We start from the raw sequence: 27,878 nt of genomic DNA, 5'->3' as shown, positions 1-27,878 counted from the left end.
CAAAGCCAGCCCAGGCGGGAAAGTCCGGGAGACTCTTATCTCCAATAAGCCACTAGAAAACCAGAAGTGGCGCTGTGGCTCAAGCGGTAGAGTGCTCACCTTGAGCTGAAGAGCACAAGGACAGCGCCCAAGCCCAGAGTTCAAGCCCCACGACCGATCAAAAAAAAAAAAAAAACTGCAACAAGGAATACGGATCAGGAGTCAGAAAAATCTAATTTTTGCCACTAATTCACTACACAGTCTCAGGACAATGATCACTGATCAATATATGAATGCCCACAATAGCAAATACACAAGCAAGCAAACACAAATATTTCACTCTTTACCCTTCATTTAATGTTTAGTAAATAGCCAGACAACAAAAAGTGCTCAACAACTATGAGAATGGGAACTGGCTACCAAGATCAATCACACACACACAGTACTCTGAAAGAGGGAAAACCCTTGGAAGTGGGAAGGAGGTAGTGCTCTTCCATCCACCCACCTGCCCCCACCTTACCCCAGACTCAATCCTTACAACCACCCTGCCTCCTCTACTGCCTCACTTAAATTCACCTTGCAAACAGGCAGGTTCTCCAAAACATGCTGGCCGCTCCTATGTTGCACATCGCCCTATCCAGACAATCTGGCCAACTCTTTTAATTCTCAAGTCATCTGTCTCACACTCTGTACTGGAAAGCTACTCTTCAAGTGTGCTGCTAGCTCTGTGTCTTTATCCAGTCCATCCTTGTGACCTTGTGAGGTCACCAAAGGAGCTGAACAACCCAGCCTTCAACGGCGCCCTATCATGTGAAGAACTCAAGAGTCATAGGGGAAGGTTCAATATCTGAAGTAATTTAAAATTCTACACTGCTGCTACCCTATCAGAAGGATTTCCAGAAAGACCATATGATTGTGTGCATATTTCTACATCCATTTTCCAAGTTGCCAAATTATTTCAAAACTTCGTTATTTATGTCTACTAAGCACATCGGTTTGCTAGTCTAGATGAAGGGGCACTGAAGGCACTTCTACTATTTCGCCGTTAATGATGATGTTAACACAGTAGCACACTGCTTCCTGACAACCTCAGCAGCGCTCGTTACTTCTTGGAAATATCAAAAGCACTGATTAAAAAAATCTTTTCCACATTTTATTGGAGAATAATTGTCCATATTAATGAATCACTTTGTCCATTTACCTATTAATTTTTATGACATATGAAGAGTAATCTACCTTTTTATTGTTACTTTTATCTACCAGTTCCAAAACTGATATTTTGAATCTTTTATATCTGGCATGCTTCTTAATTCTGAGTCTTAATTCTCCAAACCTGAGAATGCAACCTCTCCAGAGCTCTAAGATATTCTTCTGCATTTCCTACTGGCTACATCTTAGCTCTCTGTATGGCCATGCTGTAAAATTTATGTTACCTTGAGGGTGCATGTCCTCCACACATCAGCTCCATTAATACCAACATCATGTGTAAAACAACTATTTACATGTGTGTGTTTATGTGGGAGTAAAAATCATTCTAATATTGCAAATGTTAGAATTTAAGATTCATTTTGAAAAGATTATAAAAACCACCAACTATGCTGATATTTGTTCAGGCCCAGAGAATGGGACATGTGAAGAGCAAAATGTAAAATATGTAATTTTTCACTGAAATTCCACTTATCTAGAATCACCTATCAACAAATCTTGACTTCTTTGAGCTGTTCATATCTTACCAAAGTAGAGAAGTATAACTGTAATTTCTTCCCAAAGCAGTAGTACATGTAAATTTGGGTGAAAAATGCTGTTTTAATGCTTTTTAAAATGTTTCCTTACAGCTGAGCGCCAGTGGCTCACGCCTGTAATCCTAGCTATTCAGGAGGCCAAGATCTGAGGATCCCAGTTCAAAGCCAGCCCAGCCAGGAAATTCCGTGAGACTCTGATCTCCAATAAACTACTCAGAAAACCAGAAGTGGCGCTGTGGCTCAAGTGGTAGAGTGTTCACCTTGAGCTGAGGAGCTGAGGGACAGCACCCAGGCCCAGAGTTCAAGCTCCATGACTGACAAAAAAAGAAGTTTCCTTATTTTCCGTTATAGGAAGGCCTGTCACAAAAGTATGGAGCAAATCAGGACACCTACTGAATAATTTGGGAATACAATGGAGAGCTATCACTTTCACAGATTAAACTCAGTGATCAATTTTAGCCAAACTTAGATCCATGTGTAAAGACTAATCCATACGTAAGCTAGATACATATGCATACATATTTTCCGTAACAAAAATTAATAATATCCACATCCATGAGGTGTCAGTAGCTCTTCATACATTTGGTACTAAGCACTTGGTTCACACAAATGGTATTTTTCTGAAATCTAACATGTTGTCGGCCCAGATTATCACATTATTTTATCTGTTATGTTTTCACTGCCATCTTGTATTTGTGGGATGTCAGATGCTACAAGCAGCATCCCACAGCCGGGTCCAGCTCACAAGCTGAGAAGCTATCCCACTCATCCAAGGAAAGCTCCTTAACTAAACCTGCCACCCTCCGAACTCTTCTGTTTTTCTGATAGCCACAATGAGGGGAAATTACAAACATATGCACAGGTGCTATGAAGTGGGACTTGGAGAACTAGTTCAATATAGACATAGGAAGTACAAATACTACTTGGGCTTGGGAAGGAGGTCCACATGGAATCTGAACTCCTCTCCAGTCTCTCCCAGCAGGTTTGATCACTCCAGAGCACTTATCATTTGAACGTATTGTTGCGATTATCTGTCCCAGTGAGCTGCAAGGACACTGAGGTAAAAGAGGTATACCAGTCATTCACTCTGGTATCCTCCACAGGGCTTGGCAGGCTCAAGACACAGTGCCCTACCGGGCTGCTTATCAAATATTTGCTAAGTATACCAGAAAAAAATGTCACTGCTACAAAGGATTTTTTAAAAAGTCCAAGCTTCTGCCTCATCTAATACAATTATTTGAACATTCTTTCATGGACAGTAATTTCATTGCCAAAAGTATTATAAAGTTAAGAGTTTTAAAGAAATAAAAATCATCATTGTTATAAATCTGTTATGTACCTGACTCAAAAGACACTTTTATATCAGTGTTCAATGGAGATACAAGATCCAGACATAACACACATACTGCAATGCTACACTGACCTCTGTAACAAATTCAGGTGTTAATAGACCTGTCAATGTTTATGAAACCTGCATCATGTCTACGACTGGTAGATATGAGCTGCTAAATCAGAGCTCATCCAGGCAGGACACCACCCATTCCACTGACACCCTTATGACCTTTACCCACAACCAGACACTTCCTGTTTTCACGTTAAGATTAGTGAGCTCTGAATCCTGATTCTCTCAATGTCTACCTCCCACAATGTGACATTTACACCTATCCAAGTACTTTATGTTCATGCATTATACCAGACTGACACTACCGGCAACAAACATATTCTTTAGAAGAAAATTAAAGACTTCTAAGGAATAGCCAATGTCCAGAATGTTAATCATAACAATTTCATTTTAAAAAATCATTATATAATGTTCTGGAAAAAGAAGTACACTACAAGAGAAAAATAGGAAAGAAAAAAGGAATTATTAACTTCTCAGTTCTAAAGCTTGTGTGTTCTTCTCATAAGAGGACAGAAGACTATGCAACCAACATTACCATTTCCTCCATATTAACTCACTTAGCTGAGACAGAGCATGCAGTTGAGCAAAGCAGGCTGTGGTCCAACAAGACCCCAGGACACTTCTCTGTAAACTCTGATAATCCCTCTTAGAAGCTTTGGTTTCTTCCTTCCAAATATGGCCTGATCACACTCACTCTCCATACACGTGCTTTCCCACAAAGATCCTTCCTCCAGACAATCATACACGTGTTCACTCAAAATAAAGCATCGGTATCAACTTTCATCATCACTTACACAGGAAATTTAGACTTTAGAGAGGAAATTACTACAGAATAGTGGGAATGTTTGGCTATCAGGAATGTTTGGCTATACGCTGAGAAAAATACATTGTATGTTTCAATTACTGTGTAAAATATCAAGAATATGTTATAAAGGAGAGACTTAACAAACAAAATAACAAAGTAAAAGACCTGGAGGTAAAAATTTATCCAAACTCTATCCCTACCCGACCACAAACTTATTGAGTGGTATATTCGCACTTATTATATTCAGTTACCTCTTCACATCTTTCACATTGCTTTTATCTTTCTATGGCAAGTAGATTTTCTGCAGCTTCATGTGCTTCTCCAACTTTAGTAAGTAGCAGATTAAAATGCATTGGGCAAACTGATGTTCTCATACTCTAGGACAGTGATGGAAGTCACAAGTCCTTTTCTTAGAATAATCCTGAAGCCATACAAAATTGCCAAAAACAACCAGTGTCTGCACTCAAGACATTCATACACTGAGAGAAATCCCTTTATGGAAAGTATGGAACTTCAGTGAAGGCCAGCAGAACAGGAGGCTCTAAGCATTCTTCCCTGGGGCTGTTCATGACCCCTTACCCCACCCAGCTCAGTCACTGCCATAGGCCAAATGAGAAGGACAGGCTGGCAAACCAGCAAGTCCACTGCTACTGCCGGGCCAGACAGTCTAGGACTGGGAGCATGATCAATGAAGTACAAGCTGGAGATGTGAAAGTGCTCACTGCCTACACAGACCAATCAGAAAAGAGTAGCATCTCTATAGACTCATCTTTATCTGAACACGAAACTATATGGTAACCTCTGGGAAGCCAGGTTTTAAAAGAAAAAAATAAAGTAAAACAAAAAAACAAAGAACTTAAGCTGAGACATGAACAGCCACATAATGGAAGCAGCAACAGCCCTCATATTTGGTCCAGACAAGCCGTTAAAGAAACAAAAATAAATGCACAAGAGAGTAAGACTCACAAATTGCCATAATCTGTTCCCTAAAACGTAGACTATCCAACAAAAATTTGAAGAGATGAAGAGAAACAAGAAAGGTGACTTGTGCTCAGGAAGAAAAAAAATAGATGATGAAAGTTGTCTCTGGTAGCCTGGATGCTGTATTTAATTGGTAAAAACTTAAAACTGAACATGATTAAAGAATTACTTAAAACAAAAAAAAAGGTGTGGTGACATATGCCTATAATTCCAGCTACTTGGGAGGCTGCACTCAGGAGGATCACAAGTTCAAGGCCATCCAGGGAAGAGTGAGCATGACTGTATCTCAAAAACAAAATACAAACAAAAAGACAAGAAGATGAAGCTCCTTAGACAAGCTAGTATGTCTAACATGTATGAAGCCCTGGGTTCAATCTACAGCCCTGCAGGGGCTGGACAAGGTGGGGAACAGAACTTATAATAGCAAGTAAAAGAATCTCAAGAAAGAGAAATCATTACGAAGAGAATCAAATGGAAATAAAAGAACTAACAGAGGACATCAAAATCATCTCTGAGCTGAAACCAGAAAGAATCATTATACTTGAAGATGGCTTAATGGAAATTTCTCAGTCTGAGGAACAAATATAAAACATATAAAGCATAACTGGCTTTATAATACTTAGGGATCAAAAATAAATAAAAATGACATAAAAGCAAGGGAGAGAGCCTGGCACCATGATGCACATCTGTAATCTCGGGACTTTAGGGCTGAGAGGACAACCTGGACCACAGAGCAAGATTCTATCACAAATGATGATGATGATGGTGACGGTGACGGTGATGGTGGTAGTGGTGGTGGTGGTCTGGAACAAAGCCTCTGTCATTTACTCAAGTGCAATTATTACTAGTCTAGGGCATATATGTAGGAAATTATTCAAAAGAATAATTAAAAAGTCAAAATTTACAGTAAAATAAGGCAATAAATGAGGTCAAAGAAAAAAGCATGATGTCACTAGAAAATAGCAAAATGGCAGATAAGAATGCAAACAACAATTATATAAATATGATGGACCTAAACACTACTACATATAACCACATCCACAGTGCACTGTCCATAAGAGATATAATATAGGTCCATTAAATTAAGAAGAAAACAAGTTCAAAGAAGAAAGTCAGGAAATGTACAGAAAACAATCACCTAAGACAGCTGGAGTCTCTCCGGTAATATCACATAAAATAGACATTGCCAGGCACTGGTGGCTCACGCCTGTAATCCTAGCTCCTCAGGAGGCTGAGATCTGAGGATCACAGTTCAAAGCCAGCCTGGACAGGAAAGTCCATGAGACTCTTATCTCCAATAAACCACTCAGAAAACCGGAAGTGGGACTGTGGCTCAAATGGTAGAGGGCTAGCCTTGAGCTGAAGAGCTGAGGGACAGCACCCAGGCCCAGATTTCAAGCCCCATGACCGACAAAAAAAAAAAAAAAGACATTACCAACTAAGTAGACCTAAAACTGGGGTTTCAAATGCTCCACCCAACTGTAGACTTGAAGAGATCTGCCCAGATCAACACCGTTCAAACTGCCCAACTCCAATGCCCATCCAGTCAGGAACGGACAAAGACAACGCGGTATAGTTATATAAAAGATGTAATGAAGGGCTGGGGAGGTGGCTCAGTGGTAGAGCGCTTGCCTTGCATGCATGAGGCCCTGGGTTCAATTCCTCAGCACCACATAAGCAGGGAAAAAAAAGTGACTAGTCAGCATTAGCTACATAAATATAATTGGAACTGTGTTTGGGGGGGGGGGGGGGAGGGTGGGAGTGGAAAGAAGCAGTAAATAGAAAGTCAAAGATGAAAACTACCAAAAGATGTAATGAAGATCCTGACACATGCTACAATATCGATGAGCCTCAAACACACTGAGAAAAACAGTAAGTGAATATCCAGAAAAGGCACTAAAAAAGCCAGAAAGCAGACCAAGTGTTGCCTTAGCTGGGGTTGAGAGCTAGGACTCACTGCAAATCAGCTCAAGGCAATTCAAGGGATGGAGACACGTTCTAAAACTAGATTGTGGCTCAAAAAAAAAAAAAAAAAAGCTGGCCACCTCGGTAAATTTACCAAGCATCACTGAATTGCCCACTTACACTGAATGACTTTTATTACCTGTTTTTTATGTCTTATAAAGCTGGGAAGAAATAGAGTATACAGTAATATGAGTGAATCAGTAGCTTCTCTCTGAGACTGAAATGATACTGCATGGAAGAGCCAATCACGAAGTACATCCCTCATGCAAACTCTAGCCCCTCTATAGGTACTATATGGATGAGGAATGTGTAACTCATCGAGTATCTGGCATTAATTCCATCAACGCAGAGCAGATGAACTTAAAACTATCCATGTCTAGAAAGCCAAAGAATGTATGCAATCCGTTTACTGTTATGTTAGTGAAATATTTACTTCTACGTTCACTCAATCAATATTTGCACAGCTGCCCGGACTTTCACATGTATGCCATTATGGTCTTTTATGTCCTCAACTATAAATTTTCTAGAGAACAGGGCCATGCTGCTAAACTCTACAAATATGTCCATCACATCACAGACAGCTGGGCCACACAAGGGCAGACATGGGCTTCAGAGCAGTAGTGAGCAATGTAGTCCTTTGTACTCCATGACAACTAGATCTTCTTCCTATCAAACCTCTTCCAGTAGCTGAGAAGAGAAACATGGTAAATTAACGATTCTCATTTTATTTTTAGCCCCATGTTGACCCTGGCAGGTATGAAAATAAAGAGGCTGATGATTCAACATGTCTGAGGAGAATTCATATGGCTTTCCAAAGCCATTCATCAAATTACTCAAATAGTTATCACAAACTCATTTGAGCTTATCCTTAAACCTACATACTTAAACTTAGGCAAAATGAAGCACACAAAACTATCATTTTCTCTACTTACTCCCATCTCACTACCTCAAAACCACAGAAAGACAGTAATTGCTGTGCTGGTAGCAACTATACATATGATCTGGTCTCATGCTCAAAATCCAGTTCTCAGTCATAGAGGAAAAACTTCCTCTTAGGGTTCACTTCTCAGAAAGTGCTTGGGGGCCAGGCATGGAGATACACACTTATGATCCTCTAGAGGGAGGTGAAGACAGAAGGATCATGGTTTGAGACTGGAGCAGGCAGAAGTTAGTGAGAGCCTATCTCAAGAAACAACCTGGGGGTGGTAGGTCATATGCCTGTAATCCCAGCCATGGGAGGCAAAGACAGGAAGATTATAATCAAGTGCCAGCACCAGAAAGTGTGAAACCCTACCTGAAAAATAAACCAAAAGGGATTGGAAGAGTGGCTTAAGTGGTAGCAAGGACAAGGTTCTGATTCAAACCCACTTAAGGAGACAGAGAGAGAGAGAGAAGGAAATGAAAACACTCTTTTTACCCTTTGGTGAAAAGTAAGTCTTTACAGGGTGTTTGATGTACATGCTGAAAATATGCGTATACACGCTTTCAGTGTTTTTGTACAACTAAGTTGAATATGTAGATGACCAATGAAGACAACACAGGTAGGAGGACAGTACTCTAGAAGAGCTGACTCACCAGCAAGCAAAGCCTTTTGGGTGGAGACCATGATCTTGGCATCAGAAGATCAAGAGCAGTTCTCTCTCCTCTTTAGAACCCCTTGCTCCCACACAAGGGGGAATTTTCTGAAAACACCCAGCAGGCAGCAGACTCTCAACATACTAAATCAGCGGCTCTAGGCTTCCCCATAATTCATTCCCACAGCAATCCTCCATAGAAAGATGGGCATTCATATTTATTCCCCCGCATAAAAGGGTTCATAAATAAAAGCCAAGTCTCTATTTTGAAGAGTAAATATTTTCAGCTGTCAGCCATATTTAACTACTCAGCTTCACCCCTGCTGCATGGAAACAGCCACATATAAAGTGAACATAGGTATGAGTCAATAAAACTTTATTTATAGAAACAGGAGGAGACTGGATTTGGCCAACAGACTATTTTTCTGATCCCTGCCGTACAAGCACAGCTATTTAGAATAAAGGGTAAATTACAAGCCGAGCAATAGCTCGGTATGTTCTGTTCATAAAGAAACTAAAGTTATCAATATTACTCTTTTATTTTCTTTTTTATATACATGATTATTTTCTGAACTGAAAAAAAATTGAAAACAATTCTTTTTACATGTCACTCTATTTCCTGGATGTCAATAAATCATACTGACCATCCATAGAAGGGATCTTTTCATTTGAAGTTTCTTACAATGTAGTGCCTGGGCTCTGATATATCTTCTTTAAATACTACATCTACCTAGCAATATAAAACTTAGTAATTTTATCATTTCCAAACACAAACTATATGCATCAAATCTAAGAAGTCTTATGTTCCCTTCTGATCCTGTAAGTTTCAAAGTTCATTGAAAACTAGGCCAATGGTCATTTCCACACGATCCTTCCCATTTTACCAGTATCAAAACAATGCATTTTTTTACAATTTCTTTTTAAATGCATCTCAAAACCGCTGCTCAGCCCAGGCGCTGTGGCTCATACCTGTGATACCAACTACTCAGGAGACAGATTATTAGAAGGGTAACAATGAGAGGCCAGCCTGAACAAAAACTTGGTGAATCCATCTCAACCAATAGCCAGGTATAGTATTGTATACCTGTCATTCCAGTCACATGGGAAGCATACATAGGGAAAATGTGGTCCAGCTTGACCCAGGCAAAAAAAGGGGGGAAAAAAGGAGGTGGGGTAGGAGAGGGAAAAGGGCGAAGAGAAAGGGAGAGAGAGAGAGGGAAAAGCAGAAAGAGAGGGAGAAAGAGAGAGGGAGAGGAGAAGGGGGCTATGCAGAAAGAATGGGGCCACTATAAGGAATATTCAAGTGCGTCCTGTGCATATCTGTGTTTTCCTCAATAGAGGTTTGCCATGGCACTCCTATGGATACCAAGGACTTACTTTAATGTATACTCTTCTCCATTTTAAATAAGACATCTTCATTTCAACTGCACCTAACTAAGCAAATCATGTAAGCAAACATCTTTAATGGACCAGAGCATTTTTGTGAAGAGCTTGGAAATTCCCTTGGCTGTTTGTGCTAGCAAATACAACTTGGAGTGGTATATACAAACACAACTCTAAAGATTTTCAACTCTTAGACTTAAGAGGGGGAAAAAAAAAACATCCTTCTAATTGTAACCTACTCAATCACCTCAGCCATGTGTGTTGTTCTTAACTGGGGAGCATTTGCAGCCTCGATTATGACGAAAGAGCTCCCAGCCCTCAATGCTATCAAGCAAGTGTGAGCATAACGTGGTGGCTGGGAGCTGGAGCCTGCAGCTGTATGACCCTGGGTGGGCACAGTCTGTGAACTTCACTCTCCTGTGTACAAAATGGGAATTGCAGTAATAGTCTCATTATCAAACATGTAAAAAACACGGAGTACGGCCTGATAAAGGGGCCCATGAAAGGGTAGATCTTCTTAACACTTATTAAAACTACCTAAAAGCAGACACCAGTGGCTCCACACTAGTAATCCTAACTACTCAGGAGGCCAAGATCTGAGGTTCGTGGCTCCAAGCCAGTCTGAGCAGGAAAGTCCCTGAGACTCTTATCTGCAATTAACCACCAAAAAGCCAGAAGGAGAGATATGGCTCAACTGGTAGAGCACTAGCCTTGAGCACAAAGAAGCTCAGGGGCAGTGTCCAAGCCCTGAGTTCAAGCCCCAGGACTGGCAATAATAGATAGATAGATAGATAGATAGATAGATAGATAGATAGATAGATAGATAGATAGATAGATAGATAGATAGATAGATAGATAGATAGATAGATAGATAGATAGATAGATAGATAGATAGATAGATAGATAGATAGATAGATAGATAGATAGATAGATAGATAGATAGATAGATAGATAGATAGATAGATAGATAGATAGATAGATAGATAGATAGATAGATAGATAGATAGATAGATAGATAGATAGATAGATAGATAGATAGATAGATAGATAGATAGATAGATAGATAGATATTCAAATCAGGCAAGGTGGTATCATCTCTCCTAACAGGGATGAGGCAGGAAAATTGCTTGAGTCCTGAAGCTGGAGATTGAGAAAGAGTATCATCTTTTTTCTACACAAAAACAAGCTAGAAAAAACACTACATATGTGCTGTCTCCATCAAGATACAAATAAGCTGCTCCAAGAGTTTCACATACACATTCTCCATCCGCCTTTATTTCGTCAGTAAAGAAGGCTGAATGAAACAACCAACCTCCAAAGTTCTCCCACACATACACACTAAAACTCAGGTAGGAGATACATGGGGGCTACCACAGAGCTTGCCCTGGCGCCCTGCTGGCCCTGGGCAGCCACCTTCCAGGTCTCAATGTGTCAGCCTTCTTTTTCATTTATTTTTATCGGATCACACACTGCCCTAATTGTATGCTTAGCCTACTTTTATTTGACTAGTGAAACTATTAAGTCTTATTTTTTGTTACACTGGCAAATCTGGAAGGGTTGGATAATAAGTAAATGTAAGTATACTTCAAAAATATTAGTATTTTGGTTAAACTCATACTCTAACCATTGAGACAAAGAAATAACTAAGCACCATAGAATTTTGCTTTGTATCAATCAGAAAGGTATAACTGTTATACTACTATGTTTCCATATCATGCTCAGGGACTTTGAAGTTAATTACACAGTAATTATAGTTAGATGGTATCCCAACAACTTTGTGATGTTTTGTATTTTTAATACATTTTGCACAGCAGTAGAATCTTTGAGTACTTTCTAGAATGAATTTGTCATAGAAAATCTCTAAGGACCTTCTCAAAACTTTTCACAATAATGCTACTAAAAAATACATTTAAAAAGTAAATCATGTGTATGTTCTTCCCCCTATGGTATATCCCCTGTTGTCACTGTATTTGATTTTGGTACCCTGCATCTTGTATCTATATTTATCTAATTTGGGGAGGGGAAGGGGAATAACAAAATGCTGAAACAAGGACACAGGATGACCCATTGAAACAATGATACTCACAAGACACTATGTTGCAAATGAACTTTACAACTTCTGGCAAGGGGGGAGGGGAGGAATGGGGGAGGGAAGCAATAGTAGGAGAAAAACAAAGGCGGGGATAATGTTTGACAAGAAATGTACTCATTACCTTACTCACATAACTGTAACCCCTCTGTACAGCATCTTTACAATAATTTTTTTTATTTTTTTTAATTTAATTTTATTTTATTTGTGAACATACTGTACAGAGGGGTTACAATTACATGGGCAGGATAATGCGTACATTTCTTACCAAGCAACAATAATTTTTTTTAAAAGAAGATAATTTTAAGCAATAAAAAGAAAAGCATTTCCTTCATAAGAATAATTTGAATACTAAGTGAAAAAGACCACATTTGGTTGTAACTTTTTCTGCTTAATGAACAATGCAACATAGTGGCATGTTTTATAACTGGTTTTTTATTAATATGCAAAAGAGCATTGCTATTAATATGCAGAATGGTATCACTAGTTAGTCCACAGAAGAATACTGCAAAAATGTTTGAAAATACAAAAATGTTTGGAAAATACTAAATATTAATAAAAAGGCACTTAATTTATTCATAAAACATTTTATAAATAACACAAGAACCAAGTTTAGCCCAGACATGTTCAAATTACTACATTCTAACTCTGGAGGTTAAAAATATTTGTATATGATAGGAGGTTTTATGCATATTATTCATTTTCGTACTCTACAGCAAGATAAAATTATACCCCATCAGAGCATATTTTGTACAAAGATGTTCTAAATAAAATCATTACTCTGGTTAATCATATTATTATATTTTATATTTGCTTTCAAGGAGAAAAATGTATTTTGCTAATGTTAATAAGCATTCCAAAGGCATCAAATAAGCTCTCATCATGAGCTAAAAAGTAATTATCTACAAAAAAAAAAAAACCAGTGGTTTGCTATCTTCTTAAATCTATTCTCAATTTTTATCCTAGTCCAACATCATAAATAATGTCAGCTATAACATCAATGGCTTTTCCACCAGAATCAGAAAAATCTATTCTTTAAATTATTATTTATATCCTTTTAACTATAGTCATCTATAGAACTTCTTAAAAATAAGCTATGGGGCTATTTTCCTTACAAAATTTCTGACCTCTCAAATCATAAAGCTGTCAACATGGGATGGCTGGTCAAAGATTCCTATGTGAAGCATAATGTAAAAACAGCTAGACTTCCACGCAACATTCATCAAAATTGCACATATTCTTAAAAGCTCAAAAAGATACTTGCTATATGAACAAGTATATGGATTATATATTCATGGTAGAAGACTTTATAGAAATCCAATAAACTGAAAGCAAATGAAAGCATCCCAGTCAGACAAATCCTGAAAATCAGATTGGGTTTCCCTTGCCTCACCTAGAAGTGGGGCAGGGGACAAAAGAAGAGACACCCACTCAGAATTTAAATAGAACACTTTACTTAGATCCTGAATGATCTAAGAAGTCAACATATTTTACAACAGTTCAGTAAAATAAAACAGAAGAGCTCACAATCAGTTTCCTGAGAATTAGATGGAAAAGACAGATGTTCAATGTAACCTCATTTAACATGTCAAAAAATAACAATTTTTTTAAAAGGTAAAGTCTGAATGAAGTTCAATAGAAAAATCAAAGGGGTGGCACACTGAGCATGGATTTTCCTTTCCACATTATTTTCTGCCCTGACCTCCCTCTTCCAGATCCGGGACGAGAAAAGAGGGTGGGAGAACCAATAAATGAGCAGAAATTCTGCTTTCTCTGTGCTACATAAAGAGTGAAGCACGTACAACCAGAGTATGACACAAAGAGCAGAATTTGAGGGAAGTAACAGCGCTCGTCCTGAGTGTTTTCCCCATGGCCATCATTTGGGCAAATGCCTGCAGTTGCTGTACTATCTGTTCATACCCACTATCTGGGCTTTACAGGCAAGAAACTGTCATTCCACGTTCATCCAAGACCACACAGCATGGCAGTTCTAACATGAGGCCAAACTCTTCAGCTTCATGCCTACTAAATATACTAAATGCATAAATTTTATGAATCCCATAGTTAAGAATTCAACCTAAGCCAGGCACCAGTGGCTCAGACCTGTAATCCTAGCTACTCAGGAGGCTGAGATCTGAGGATCACGGTTCAAAGCCAGCCCCCGGGCAAGAAAGTCTGTGAAACTCTTATCTCCAATAAACTACCAGAAAACCAGAAATGGCGCTGTAGCTCAAGTGGTAGAGTGCTAGCCTTGAGCTGAAGAGCTGAGGGACAGCACTCAGGCCCAGAGTTCAAGACCCATGACTCACCAAAAAGGAAAAAAAAAAAAAAAGAATTCAACCTGGTTAACTGCTCAGTTGATTAAAATTTTGTTTTACTACAAGTTTCTTAATCAGAAACTTCCAAGTATCAGAAGAAGCATTTCCTACCAAGCTTCAAAAGTATAATAAATTTCATGAGTACAAATCATCTTAACCCTCCAGTTTACTAAAAAGTGAACACATTCAAATATTCCTCTGTTGAACACAGATGACCAAAATAGTGTCTTCTGATATAGTTGATAGAGATGATAGACCCATGAAGAACAATTAGGATGCAATACCGTAAGTGCAACAAGACACACATCATACAGCAATGGGGGCCTGCTGTGGATTTGCAGAGGGAGGGAGAAGAGATAAGGGAAGAAAAAAATAAGTAAGTCTTTGGGAAAGCTACTCCCACACAAGAAGGTGAGGAGTAAGAGGTATGTTCCAGAAAGAAAGAAGGCACAGAAAGGCTGAATTTGCCTCCTGAACTCTTGGAATGGCAAATGGCTACTCATCAGACACAAAAGAAAGCTGAACTGCAACATCCCTCTTGCCAAACTTGGAATGCTGAACTCCATCTTGTAATGTGTGGCCATCCATAAAGTCAGGTGCCACTGGTACTCATAACCTGATCACCCCCATGGGTCATCTCTCACGCCATAGTAAGTGGGCTCATAGGGGAGGAAGAGGGTTTTCTTGCAGTGTGTTCAAAGCCAAATGTAGTCAGCCAATACACATAAAAAAAACAGCCACCAAATCTCAAAAAATATCTTGCAAAGGTTAAGACTTAGTGTTTCCTACAATGACTTCCAATCTTAAAGTAGATGAAACTTTGAAACCTTTGGCCCAGATTTAAAAAAAAAAAAAACACACAAAAAAGGACCTCATTTCTTTTCTCCAAAGCTTTGAAACATACTCATGATAATGACTGTTTGGGCCCCAAAAAAGAAAGCCCTTTCTCTTAAGAAGACTGGACCATAATCCCCTCGACTGCATTATCTAAGAGTCCAAGTAAAGACCTATGAAGGTGGGAGGGATGATCCTTCCCCAGATGAAAAATCAGCAAGCAACACAGCACATCTCTCTTGCCAATGCCCCAGGGCCATGTGTGGGAGCTCATGCCTGGGTACTGATCTCATCGCAGTCCAGAGAGACTTCTCTGGGGAAACCCATGACAACACATTAACCTCAGTGAAAACTGGCATGAAAGCATCATACACATATAATCTGAGATTTGTTTAAGGTGTTAATCTTTTACTATGGAATATCAAATTCAAGACAAATACAGATTGTATTCCAAAGAAGCCAAGTGAGTTCAGCAATCACGTCACATGGACAGCAGTAGCATACCCTAGCTAGACAGGGACTCCTGGTCTGGTTGTGAGTTCCTTTCTCTTCATTCCATATCTACTTTGTATAAGAGATGTCTCTGTAAGCTGGTACAGAGGATCATAGAAGCTCAATATCCAAACTGTCACAGTGAGATATAAAATATGCTTATAAGTAGGCTGTGATTAGGCTGCTTTCACCCCAAACTCTTCCCAAGAACAGCATCCTAGTGTACTTCAGAAGGTAGGGAGAAATTGGTCCATTGAAGGCACTCCAGCTTAGTGCTTTCCCCGCTGGAACTGGAAGGTTCTTCTCATTTAGCCTGCTGAGTGAACTAACATGGCTCAGATCACCTCCTCCAGAAGTCTACCCTATGCCCCATCAGAAAGCCCCCTCCCTCAAGACCTATCAACATGGCTTCTTTGTGTCTCTTGCTGCCTATGTACTTATATACTCTGACCTTTCTTTAATAGTAAGAGCCCACCTTAGGCAACTATAATGGACTAGAACCCAAATATTTCAGGTCTTCTTAGAAAACTCATAATTTTGGAAAAGAATATTTTATAGGATATATGTTTACTATTTGATGCAATAACTAATATTTCCAGATCAATGTGAGAATGGCACCCTGACTTACGATTTATGTCCCATTAGTCTATTCTGAAGTGAAAACATCCTAAATTGAATCCTAACCTACAACCATCCTAGCTTGGCAACACAGCACACAGGGGCAGGTCAGCTGTTGCTCTCATGATGAAAGGCTGAGGGACTTCTTCCCTGCTCCCACTCAGCATCAAGACTGGATAGGAATAGAATTGGTAAAATGTATTAGAATTTCAGCACAGTGGATGAAAAGATAGAAAATAAGAAAGGGGGGCTGGGGGTGTAGCTTATGGGTAAAAAAAACTTGTCTATTCACAAATGAACAAAAAATAAATATGAAAGGGAAATTTTAAAAAAAGACTGGGTAGGATAAAAAATCATTATCCTGGGAAATTGTCTAAATCTGAAGTATCTACTGGATGTGTATTGCTTTTACATCATTGTACAATTGATAAATCCTAAATTAAAACATCAAGATTCTAGGACTGTTGATATACACTGGCGAATGTCTGAGCCACCATCAGCTAGCTAGGACAAGGAAAAATAGAACAGGGTGCTCCCTCTAGATAAAGAAACCTTAAAAGAAGGGATAGAGATACAAATGCTCACTTGAGCAGTAGGCACTGAGAGAAAAGGGCCCTTCTTTATTAAATTCATATTCTAAGTGACAGAGACAGGCATTTTTGATATGACTGAAAAATCAGACCGAAATATTACACTGAATATTCTCTCTCTAAATCCCATCTCATTAAACATTGGTAAAAAAAAATCAGCAGTTCCAATTTGGGCCCAAGGCCTTTACCTCTGTCACCAAGAGCTAATGCTTTTTTTTTAGGTGGGAAACAAACACTGCTTCCAGATTCAAACAGGTTGTGAAGCTGACCAAATCTCCCAATGCCACCTTATGGCATCACATCTGGCCAGATTTATCTGTCCAAGAAACATTTTCAACTAATCTACTTGATTTTAAATTATTTCTTAACAGGTATGCATTGTGCTTCAAGTATTTCTTCCTCTAATGGTAATAAATGCAGTCATGCACTGCATAACTAGGTTTCAGGAATCAATAATCCACATATATGACAGTGGTCTTATTATACAAACCAGGCCACAGTAAAGCTACCAGCACAAGCATGTTCCTTGCAACACTGTTTACCATAGCCATGATATGGAATCAACCCAGATGCCCCTCAGTGGATCAAGAAAAATGTGGTAAATATATACAATGGAATTCTACTCATCCATCAGAAAGAAAGATATTATACCATTTGTAAGGGGAAAAATTTATTAATCAAAGTAAGCCAGACCCAAAGAAACATAGGTTGCATGATTTCCCTCATATGTGTTAACTAATGTACCATTAACACTACAAGTAAACACACTGGATGGTAAAAGAAAAAAAATACACTGGGACATGATAAATTATACAGGTCTCTAGGCATTCACACAGAGACCAAAGGACGATATTCTTTGGAAAGGATCACATAGGCGCAATAAAATAACTTTTCAAAATGAACTCCAGGAAATGGAAATAAGAGGTGTTTGTTCTTTGCCATTGTTTTTGTTTATCTTGTGTGTTCATTTATCTGTCTTTGGGAGGGTAATGGGGGAGGGAACACAGAGGACAAAGGGTGAACAAATGTAGCTGTGGTGCTCACTAGACACTATGTTGAAAATGCACTCTACAAATTGTGGGTGGAGATGGGAGGGAAAAACTGGGAGAGAGGGAGAAGAGTGACACTGTCCAAGCAAAATATAGTTTATCTGACTTATATAACTGCAATCCTCTGTATACCACCTTTACAATAACAATAAATAAATGAAAAATAATTTAATGAAGCTAAAAAGCTCCTATTGCCTAGTAACACTTTAGCACAAAGCATCATTCACATGGGTATGATAATGTTGGCTGAAACAAACACTACACTGCCAGTAATGTAACCATAAAGAACATACAATAATGTATGAAATATGCTAGATTCTGATAATAAATGAGCATGTACTGGCTTATTTACTATGCTATAGTTTTTCATCATTATTTCAGAGCTTAATCCCTGTACTTATTTAAAAATAAACTATTAGCTTGATGCCAGTGGCTCACACCTATAATCCAAGCTACTTGAGATACCAACATCAGGAGGACGAAGAAAGTTCAAGGCCAATTTCAGAAGAAAAATTTGACAGACCCATTTTCAATCCATAGCTGAGTGCCATGGTGCACACCTGTTACCCCAAGCTCTGAGGGAGGCTAAGATGGGAAGAACTGCAAAGTCCACCTAGCCCAGGCAGAACATGAGATTTCACAGGACATTTCACATTTCTGATCTTAGCTACAATGGGAAGCCTAAAATGGGTGGTCTATGCACATGCGTGGTCAGGAAACAAGACTTTATCATAAAAAATAATCAGTAAAATCCAGGACTAGAAGTGTGACTCAATGGCCGAACACCAGTATCAAGAGTAAAGCCCTAACTTCAAACCCCCAAACTGGGAGAAAAAAACCAACTTCGAAAAAGCAGAGGCGGGTTCTTCAGAACAGATTCCAGGGGAAAGCACTGCTGTTCCCAGAAGGAACAGCATGTCACCGTTCTTGAACAGCTGCTAGCAGGACAATATATGAAGGTATAAGATGGACCCTGAACTCTTGATCCTCCCAAGGCCAAAGCTAATGTGTGTGGTTCTGAATGTTTAAGAAAAAAAAAAAATTAACAAGGAAAATAGAACATGACTTAAGAGAATAAGGACATAAGCCGGGCGCCAGTGGCTCACGCCTGTAATCCTAGTTACTCAGGAGGCTGAGATCTGAGAATTGTGGTTCAAGGCCAGCCCAGGCAGGAAAGTCTGTGAGACTCTTATCTCCAATAAACCTCTAGGAAACCGGAAGTGGCACTGTAGCTCAAGTGGTAGAGCGCTGCCTTGAGCTGAAGAGCTGAGGGACAGTGCCCAAACCCAGAGTTCAAGCCCCACGACCCGACCAAAAAAAAAAAAAAAGAGATTAAGAACATAAAAACTACTTCTGTAGAGCAGGACAATGGGTTTTCATTTTAAGCTAAGCGTTATCTGAGTCAAAAAGGTTCTTAAATTTTGTGCTTAGTTTATCAAGTAAAAAAAAACATAACCTTAGTCAGCCAAGGTTAATTTAGTCTTGAAGGAAACAAAAAAAAACTATATAAAATGAGTGTAGCCTCAGTGTGCAGTGCTGTTAGAGAAGCCGACAGCAGCACTGAAGCAACGCCCTAGGCATTCATTTACCCTACTTCTCTACTCACCCAAAGTAACTTCCAGCACTGCAACTCCTACTCACAGTACGTGTCTGGACAGTATACCATTTTTAATCTTTTAGACTGCATTTTTACTCTACCTTTTCTGTGTCTGGATACAATTATGCTTACCATGTGTTACAAATGCCTCCATGTTTAGCATAGTAACACACAGCAGGTCTACAGCCTAGCGGCACTAGGCTAGACCATACAGCTAAATGTGTGGTAGGCTAGACCATCTGGGTTTATGTAGATATATTGTATGTTTGTGCAATGAAAGCCCCTAACAGTACCTTCTCATTATGTAGCTCTGTTGTTAAATGATTCAGACTATACTATGTAAAATACTTTATTCCACTAAAAATTCTTTCACTAACACTAGTACATTCTCATCTGCTTGAGTTAAATGTAAAAAATAGCTATTATTCCCAGTGGGCAAAACACATTACAAGAATACAAATCTTCTAACACAATAAACTAAATTATGCTTACTTTCCTAATATTAAAGTATCTGTTTACAGTTAAGATAAAATACAGTCTTAGTATGAAATCTATGTGCATTGTATGTATATACATATATCTGTACATATACATACATATACGTATACCTATAGACATGGATGCATATATGCGTATATACGTGTACATACATATATAACATATACATATATGTACATACATATATACATATGCATATGTATGTCTGTATATATACACATATATACATATAGGCATACATATGTGTACGACTATATGCCTATATGTATATATGTAGAAGCTAGTCTCTTCTAGGTTCTGCAAGTAAATTTCTAGGTAAATATCAACTATAACTCATCTTACTAATCTAAATTATAGAGTAGTACATAAATAAATCTCAAAAAAAAAAAAAGTATGGGTGGGGAGGAGATGTGGCTAAATAGTAGAGCCCTTCCCTAGAATGCATGAGGTCTGAGTTTGATTTTTTAAAGGTCTAAAGGAAGAAGGAGCAATGAAACACATACATAACGTTCATGGTGATCCAGTTGGGAAAAGTTATCAACCACTCATTTTAGATTTCCTTGATCCCAATAAGGTTCTTGCTAAGAAAAATTTATTCTTAGCTTTCAATATCCAATGATGGGTTGGGAAAGATTCTAACTTCATCAAACACAACTAATTCTTTTAACATATACTTTTATCTCCTGAGAGACGAGAACTGCCTAGGGCAAATGGAACTGAAGAAAACGAGCTAGCCATGTTTGACTGTTGCAGTGCTGAAGCGGACACATCGCTCATTTTAAGCAAATCCTCAACCATTTAAGCCAAGTCCCCAACAAACAGTAAGTAACTAACATACCATTTCTGACTTCAAAGTTGTAGTTTATTAAAAGATTTCTTTTTTGTATGTCTTGTTTTTACTGAAGACATACGGCCTTACCTCGTAGATTTCTAGGATGGATCTGTTTTGTTCGAGGCATCTTTTTGGGCTCAGGAGCTTTTTCTTCTTAGAAAACTTAGAAAGAGCAGGTCACGAAAAGATGGCTCCATAAACTCAGTGTACATCAGTTAATCCATGTGCTGTAAAAAGGAAACAATAAAGAAAACAAGAAACATATTTGACCACCTTCAATCAAGAGAAAAAAGTACTTCAAAATTTAAAGTTTAGCATAGCTTGACTCTAAACTCAAAGGGGAAAAAAAAAAGCCCTAGGTACTGCAAAAATAATTATCAAAACCTTAATCCCCTATCTCCCCCAAAGTGGCCACCGTGATCCTTTATTCTACTAGATTCTCCCAAGGATCCCAGAGCCAGAATTTTAGTTTTAGCTTACTGCAACAAAGTAGATAAGAAAAGTCCATTAAGAAAATATGGATACTACACCCAAAACAGTGTTTAATCACACAACAGAATGGGATAGGAATGTTTTTTTTAAACGTGCTGTTGTATCTGTTGCAGTACAAATAATAAGCACCTACTATTTATTCTCTAATTTAACCCTAACAAGAACTGAGACCAAAGTTTGGCGAGTAGTTTAAGAAACCTAAGATTAGTAACTAAAAAATATGGCACTCCATGATCAGTTGCTCTTTGCTTCAAAGGAGACGATGTCTACTTTGTTTCTTTTTGTTTTGCTTTTCAAGAGGAGGCCTAGCACAGCCAGTCATGACTACATGCTTTAGTCTAACCAAACTGGGGTCAAGGTCAGGCTTTACCCCATACTGTGTGGCCTAGGTCAAGGTACTTAACATCCCTTAAGATCCGATTTCCCAACTGTAAATGTAGGAAACATTATCCACCTAAGAAGGTTGTTATAAAACTAACAACAATGTAAATACTTTGCCTGTCACAAACAATGTTGATAGACACATTCCCCTTAACTAAACGCTGTGGAAAAGAATGTAGCTAATATTCTTAAGAGAAAGGTTTCCTTTTAGCTAAGAAATACGGGAAAGAGCCTCAATTAACCTCAAGTGTTTTGCTCCTGGTAGTTTCTCTGGTAGAATAGCACAAGCTACCCCCTGTCCCCCATTTTTAACTGCACTAGCGAAGGGTATGAATTGTGACCATCAGGGCCATTTATTTCACGTGGCATCTTACTAAACGAGCCATAAAAGATAGGTCTCCTCAAATTCTCTCTACCATTGGATTCAGGAAGGTTCTGGTTCCACAGAGAATTCAGAGGCACGAGAGCCAAATAAATCGTAGGCATGCTTAGCTCCGTTCCCGGTTAAAGCTTTATTAAATGGGACACACCACGACATGGCTAAGTTTTTAAAGCGTGAACTCAGATTGTAATCCAACCATGTGACCGCCACCGGATCCAGAGCCTAAATGTAAAATATGCAAATTCCCAGTCTCTAACAGCTTTCTGCAACCTCGCTCACAGCCTACCCGCTGTCCTCAGCTGTCCATCCCGCGTTCAGGCCCATGTGGGGGGGAGGAGAGAGGTGGGTATTTTTCAGAGACAACAGCACTACAGACTAAGACGCGCGATCCACTGGTTCCTTTACGGGAAAGAAATAAATACTACATAGAGCAAACCCAGGGACACGATCAAAAAAGCGGAAAGACAGTTGCAAGGAGGAAAAAAAAAAAACCATGAATGAATGTGGAGGGCGGAGCCTGGGAAAACCCCTCTGCAACGCTGCACTGAACAAAGCGCTTTGCATGCCAGAAGGAGGGGGGGGATGGAAGTGCCAGCTCGGGAAGGAGCTCGGAGTGGATGCGGGAAGCTAGAGGAGGAGAGAGGGGAGGAGGCGGAGGAGGAGGACGAGATGAGGGGAGACTCCTCCTCACCCCAGCTCCGCAAACGCCCCCCCCTCCCCTCTCCAAACCACCCAACTCCTTTCCCCAACCTGACCTCACCCCCCCTCCAAGGCAAACCCCAGTCCCCCCACCCACCACCCCCGGCCCAACAGCTGCTGGCGCACACTCGCAACCCGGAAAGAAACTACCCAGGTGGTCAGGAGTAAATAAGCACTTGGAGCAAAGAACCAAAAGGGAGGAAGGAAGAAGAAAAAAAAAAAAAGCCACAAAGCCGGGAGGTTGCGGAGCCGAGGCCTGGTCTCCCTCGCCACCCGTCCATCCTCCCCGCAGCACGCATCTGAGTGTGGCAGGCTGGATCCCTCGGTACCTGCTGGGTTCCCAGGACCGCGGCCCCGGCCGCCCGCCCGCGCGCAGCCAGGGCGCCCAGAAGTGGCAAGTGGCTCCCGCACGCAGCCATCCCCTCTGCAAGGTCGCCGGTTTGCACACACACACACGCGCGCCCGCACGCCCCCCGCACGCCGAGGGGGGAGGTGGTCCTCACCCTCCCCTTTACCACCCCCCCAAATCCCCCCCCCCCCCCGCCAACACACACACACCCGCTCCGCCGCGCCGCCTCCCCAGCTGCAGCGCCCGCGCCGCGGAGCCCGCGCCGAACCTGCCGCCAGGACGCCCGCCCGGCGGAGCCGCGGCCGCCGCCGCCGCAGCCGGCCCTGGAGCTGCGCTGCTGATGGCGGCAGCCGCGGCTCGGGATCTCCGGCGACCCCCGGTGCCGCGGCGGCGGCGGGGCCTGGGATGCCCCCCGCCCCCACCCCGCCTCTACTTGACAACCTCAAAACACAAACAGAACCTCTTTCCAGCAGCCGCCGCGGCTTCCCGGGTCCCCGGGCTCCGGCCCCGACCCCGCCGCCGCCGCCGCCTCTCCGGCACCAGGCACAGCCAAGGCTGGAGACTGGCGCTCACACCGCCCGGCGCTGAAATATTAAACAGGGGAGCGGGCCGGGGGGCGGGGGGGGGAGCGCGGGGCGCGCGGGCGGGGGCCGCGGGCGCCGGGCGGGGGAGGCGGCGGCGCTCCGCGGCGCCCGGGGCCGAGGCATGGTCGAGGGCTCCCGCCGGCCCGGGAGGGGGCGTCCCGGGGAGGGGGGGGGCCGGGGCGCGCACCCCGGCGGGGCTGCGGGACGGACCTCGGGGCCCGGGCGGGGTGGGGGCGCGGGCTTTACCTCTCCCCCCGGGCAGAGTAAGGCACGTTTAGCGTCTTTGGGGCGGGCGGGAGGCGCGCGGGCCGGCGGCGCGGGGGGCGGGGGAGGCCGAAGGTCGGAGGCTTTCCCGCGGGTGGGCGGGGCGGCAGGGGATCCCCGGGGGCGGGAGGCGGGGAGGCTGCGACACGCGGGCGCGGGGAGGGGGGGCGTCCCGAAGAGGGGGGGGGGCGAGCTGGGCGGCAGGGTAGGCGGAGGTGGGGGGGGGACACCAGTGACCAGCGTGGAGTCGCCCGCAAAGCCCAGGCTGAGGGGCCGGGCTAGGTGGCCCGGGCCGGCCCTGCAATCGCAGGAAGCCGGTGCCTCGGGTCTCCCTGGCAGGGCTGCCCCGGACCCCGCCTTGCCCGGGCCGCCCGCCCCGCCCCGCCCCGCCCCGCCGGGCTCCGCGAGCAGGGGGGACGCGGAAGGAGGCGGTGGCGCGGCCCGAGGGGGAGGGGCGGTTAGAGACGCGGAGACCGCAGCTCGGGGTCCGGCCGACCCCGGGGAGGGCGCCGGGAGGGAGCGGCGGGCGGGCCCCGCAGGTGGGGCGGCCCGGGGGAGGCCCCGCCGGCTGCGCAGTTGAGGGCGGTTGGCGTGCGGAGAGGGGCGGGGCCGGGCGGGGCCGGAGTTTCTCTTTACCGTCTCTTTACTTTCTGAAGCAGGATGTGGGCCGGCCCGGTGACGTCATGGGGTCTCCCAGCCCCGCCCCTCGCCCGGGCCGGTGGGGAGGGGGGGGGAGGGGGGAAGGCCCACAAGAGGAGGGGGGGGGACCCCAAGGGGGTTTCCTCAGCAACGCATTGAAAGGGGGAAAAAAAAATCATTGTGAAACTTGAAACTCATTAACTCTGAAAAACAACTTTAAAAAAAAAAAACGCGTGTTGGGAGGGGGGGGGTGTCTGGAGGGTAGAAAGGGACTTATTACTAACCCTGAACTGAAACCACTTTTTTGGTGGCGGATGTTCTATTAAAAGAGCGAGGGAAGCCAAGGTTATTCCAGAGGCCGCTCCAAAGCTGGCCGGTGCTTCCCAGAGCCTAAGCTGGGAGCGCGATTAACCCCTGCCTGCCCGCTTGACAGCTTGGTTGGGGTCGAAAAAGGGGTTCAGGGCTGGGCAGCAGACTAGGCCTACGGAAAGCCAGGGCGAGGAGAAAGGGGTAGAGGTAATTACCATATGCTAGGGTTTGCCCCTTGGCTGCTGGAAAGCCAGGGGAGCAAGCTTAAGAGTCGCTAAGCTTTAGACAAATCGACTGAAAAGAATTAAGAGGGGACTGGAAGGTTTTAGGGGACTGGAAGGTTTTCGGTGACTCCCTAAAGAACTTTATCCGTTTAGGGATCACTGAAGCTCAATAAAACAAAATAGCAGACAGAACTTTAATGAGCTACCTCTAACTTGGGAGGAATAAGGTAAAACAAAGAAATTAATGCTAAAAAAAAAAAAACTGATCAAAACCAAACCGTTTTCCCCTTTTATGGAAGAGAAGCACTAAACGACCGACCACACGCCCACCGAGGCAGCTGACCATCTGTGCAAACAGGAATGACTCTGTTCCCTTGGGCTTGTATAAAGACGTCGGGGTCTCTCCAGAGAGGGTTGGCCCCCGAATTCCCCTAAGGAAATCCTACCTTTAGTTTCAATGGAGCTAAGAAAAACTCAAAAGCTCCAGAATGGGGTTGATTAAAAATGGAACACTCAGTAATGGGGAGTTAGAGCCAAAAATAATGTTATGCAAAGGGGAAAATTTGCGTTACCAAAACGAGGGTGTATTTGGTCGAAGGAGGAAAAAGCATCAATCTTTATAATGTTTAGCATGCTGTGCTAACCTTACAATGAAATACTGCGATTTTTAATTTTTTAAAAATATATAACCATCTCCTTTAGGAAATGAAGGGATACCCAATCAGTTGAAATTCATCTATCTGTTGGCTAATTCCCCAACAGGGTCATTTAGCCAAAAACACGCCATTAAATGTGAGAATATAGCTAATAATTTGTCAGGATAGACTGCCATGAAAATGAGTTTGTGTTGACACTTGGGGAGTAAAAAAGCAAAAGGGTAACTGCGTTAATATTACCAACAACACAGCGCCAATTTAGGAATTAGGGTTGCGATGCACTTTTGAACAAAATACACATGCGGGTTTTTTTTTCATTGTAATGGATGTATTTTGTCATTCCAACGTGTTTTCTGGGCCAGAAGCACGACGTGAAACTTTTCTTTGAAACTGATAGAATACAGAACAATCCCAGTTAAGTTTATATGATTTCCCAACTGCACTTTCTTTGCCTACAATTCTGACTTCCTAGATGAAGAGGATACAAGGAAATGCAGCGAGGTTATAAAAATATAAAATGCTTTCTGTCCTGTTTGGCCACAAAACATTGTAGCCAATTCAATGCAGGTCATCAAAATATATCAAATAAATGAATGAGAGGTGGGTTTCCGAGCCCGAGAATTAACATGGATGATAAAACGCAGCTGGAACTGTCAAAAATCTAGGAACAATGGGGTAGGGGTGCCCACTGTCCAAGACAGAGGGGCTTCTTGGGCCCATTTCTCTCCATCCAAACCGGCTCAGTGAGCAACCATGATGCACCCCTTGAAGGAAGTGGGGTTCGAGGGGAGCTGTGCGAGCATCTACTTTCCTGAGCAGTTTGGGAACCGCGCAAACCCACCCCCGAGCCGCGTCCCCCCGCCATCCCCACTTCATTCCCCCTCCCGTGCCCCACCTCTCCCGGGTTCCCACGCAGGGCCCGGCCTTCCCCGGTCGGGCTCCCCCCTGGCGCGGCCCCGCGGTCCCGGCCCTCCGCCCAGGGAGCGGCCAGGCAGCGCCACCAGCACCGCCGTCGCCACGCGGAGATCCCGGAGGTTCCTCCCCGCCGGCCCGCCGGGTCACACGGCCGGGCCCTCCCCTCCGCCCTCCGCGCGCCCGGGCTTTCCCGTCCGCCGCCGCCGATCCCCTCCTCCTCCTCCACCCCCTCCTCCTCCTCCTGGTGCTCGCGGCGACCCGGCGACAAAACCTTCCCCGCACACCCTGCCAACTCCGGCCCCCCTCCCCGCCATGCCCGGGCTCCCCGAGCTTGGAGCCAGACAAAAGAACCGGGGGGGGGGGGGGGAGGGGAGAAGAACTTACCCGAACTGCGACGCCAAAGTCGCCTCCAGAGCTTCCTGGGTTTAACTTTTAATTTTAAAAACAACAAAAGCAGAAACGCAAAGCCTCCTCGGTTGGAAGTGGGCGTGGGAGGAAATGCTCGGAGGAGGCGCTTCATTCTCTCGCTGCTTTTGCCCCCCCTTTTCTGGCCCCTGCCCGGGGCTTTGATGTTATCTGGTGCACCGCCTCCGTGGGTCTACACCTCGGGGCGGGCTTCGAGCCCCGGAGCGCGGAGCCCGGGGCCGCCCCGGGCAGCCGGGGCAGCAGGTGGTCAAGGTGACGGATCCCCACGCCTGACCCCGGCGGCTGGGGAACGCTGCCCTTTGTTACCTGCCCAGAAAGGAGAGATCCGACCGTCTAGAGAGATCCACCTGGCAGAGTGGGGTCCTGCGGTGCATTTTTTGTTCAAACACTTGGAAAGAGACCTCCTGAATTAGATTCGTTGTCCTTGGACTCCTGACACAAACGAGGAATCGGATGGCATTGAATGTTTCCTGGGGCTCCGTTCCGTTTTTAGATCTCATTTCTGCAAAGTAAATATTATTTGTTTTCTGGGATAACCCTGCAACCTTGAAGAAACTGGAGTGCTTGGGACTCCTTACTTTCTCCACCTGCACACCTCTCCACTCGCATGATGGAAAGCTTTTGACTGTTGACTTTATTTTTATCATCTGGACACTAGAAGAGGCTGGGTATATTTTTATGTTAACAGTCTCAGGACCATCACAAACTAAGCACTACTAAAAGATACTTTGACCGAAAAACACAAAGCTCCTTACCCTTAAACCCACAGCAGTAGCCTTGTCAGGCCTTGTCTGTGGGAGTTTACAAATT

At 43.0% G+C, this 27,878-nt stretch overlaps 1 protein-coding gene across 2 annotated transcripts in view; it reads right to left on the bottom strand.

Annotated features, from left to right (window-relative positions):
* Positions 1 to 27,114, bottom strand: part of Hivep1 (HIVEP zinc finger 1) — a 121,562-nt gene extending 94,448 nt beyond the window's left edge. Inside the window, exons 1-2 of one of the 2 annotated variants that reach the window (XM_042678537.1) lie at positions 27,027 to 27,114; positions 20,836 to 20,975 (exon numbers count right to left, since the gene is read on the bottom strand). In XM_042678537.1, the coding sequence (XP_042534471.1) occupies positions 20,836 to 20,875 (40 nt within the window). In that variant the 5' untranslated portion in view covers positions 20,876 to 20,975; positions 27,027 to 27,114. Of the gene's footprint in view, positions 1 to 20,835; positions 21,069 to 27,026 lie in introns of those variants that run through there. The other variant, XM_042678538.1, reaches the window with a different exon arrangement.
* Positions 27,115 to 27,878: the final 764 nt, after the last annotated feature.

Source organism: Dipodomys spectabilis, unplaced genomic scaffold (assembly GCF_019054845.1).
Source record: "Dipodomys spectabilis isolate Male_0828 unplaced genomic scaffold, ASM1905484v1 ptg000045l, whole genome shotgun sequence".
Lineage (NCBI taxonomy): Eukaryota > Metazoa > Chordata > Mammalia > Rodentia > Heteromyidae > Dipodomys > Dipodomys spectabilis.
The sequence above is the reverse complement of the archived record's forward strand: the minus strand, read 5'-3'. Positions and strand labels throughout refer to the sequence as shown.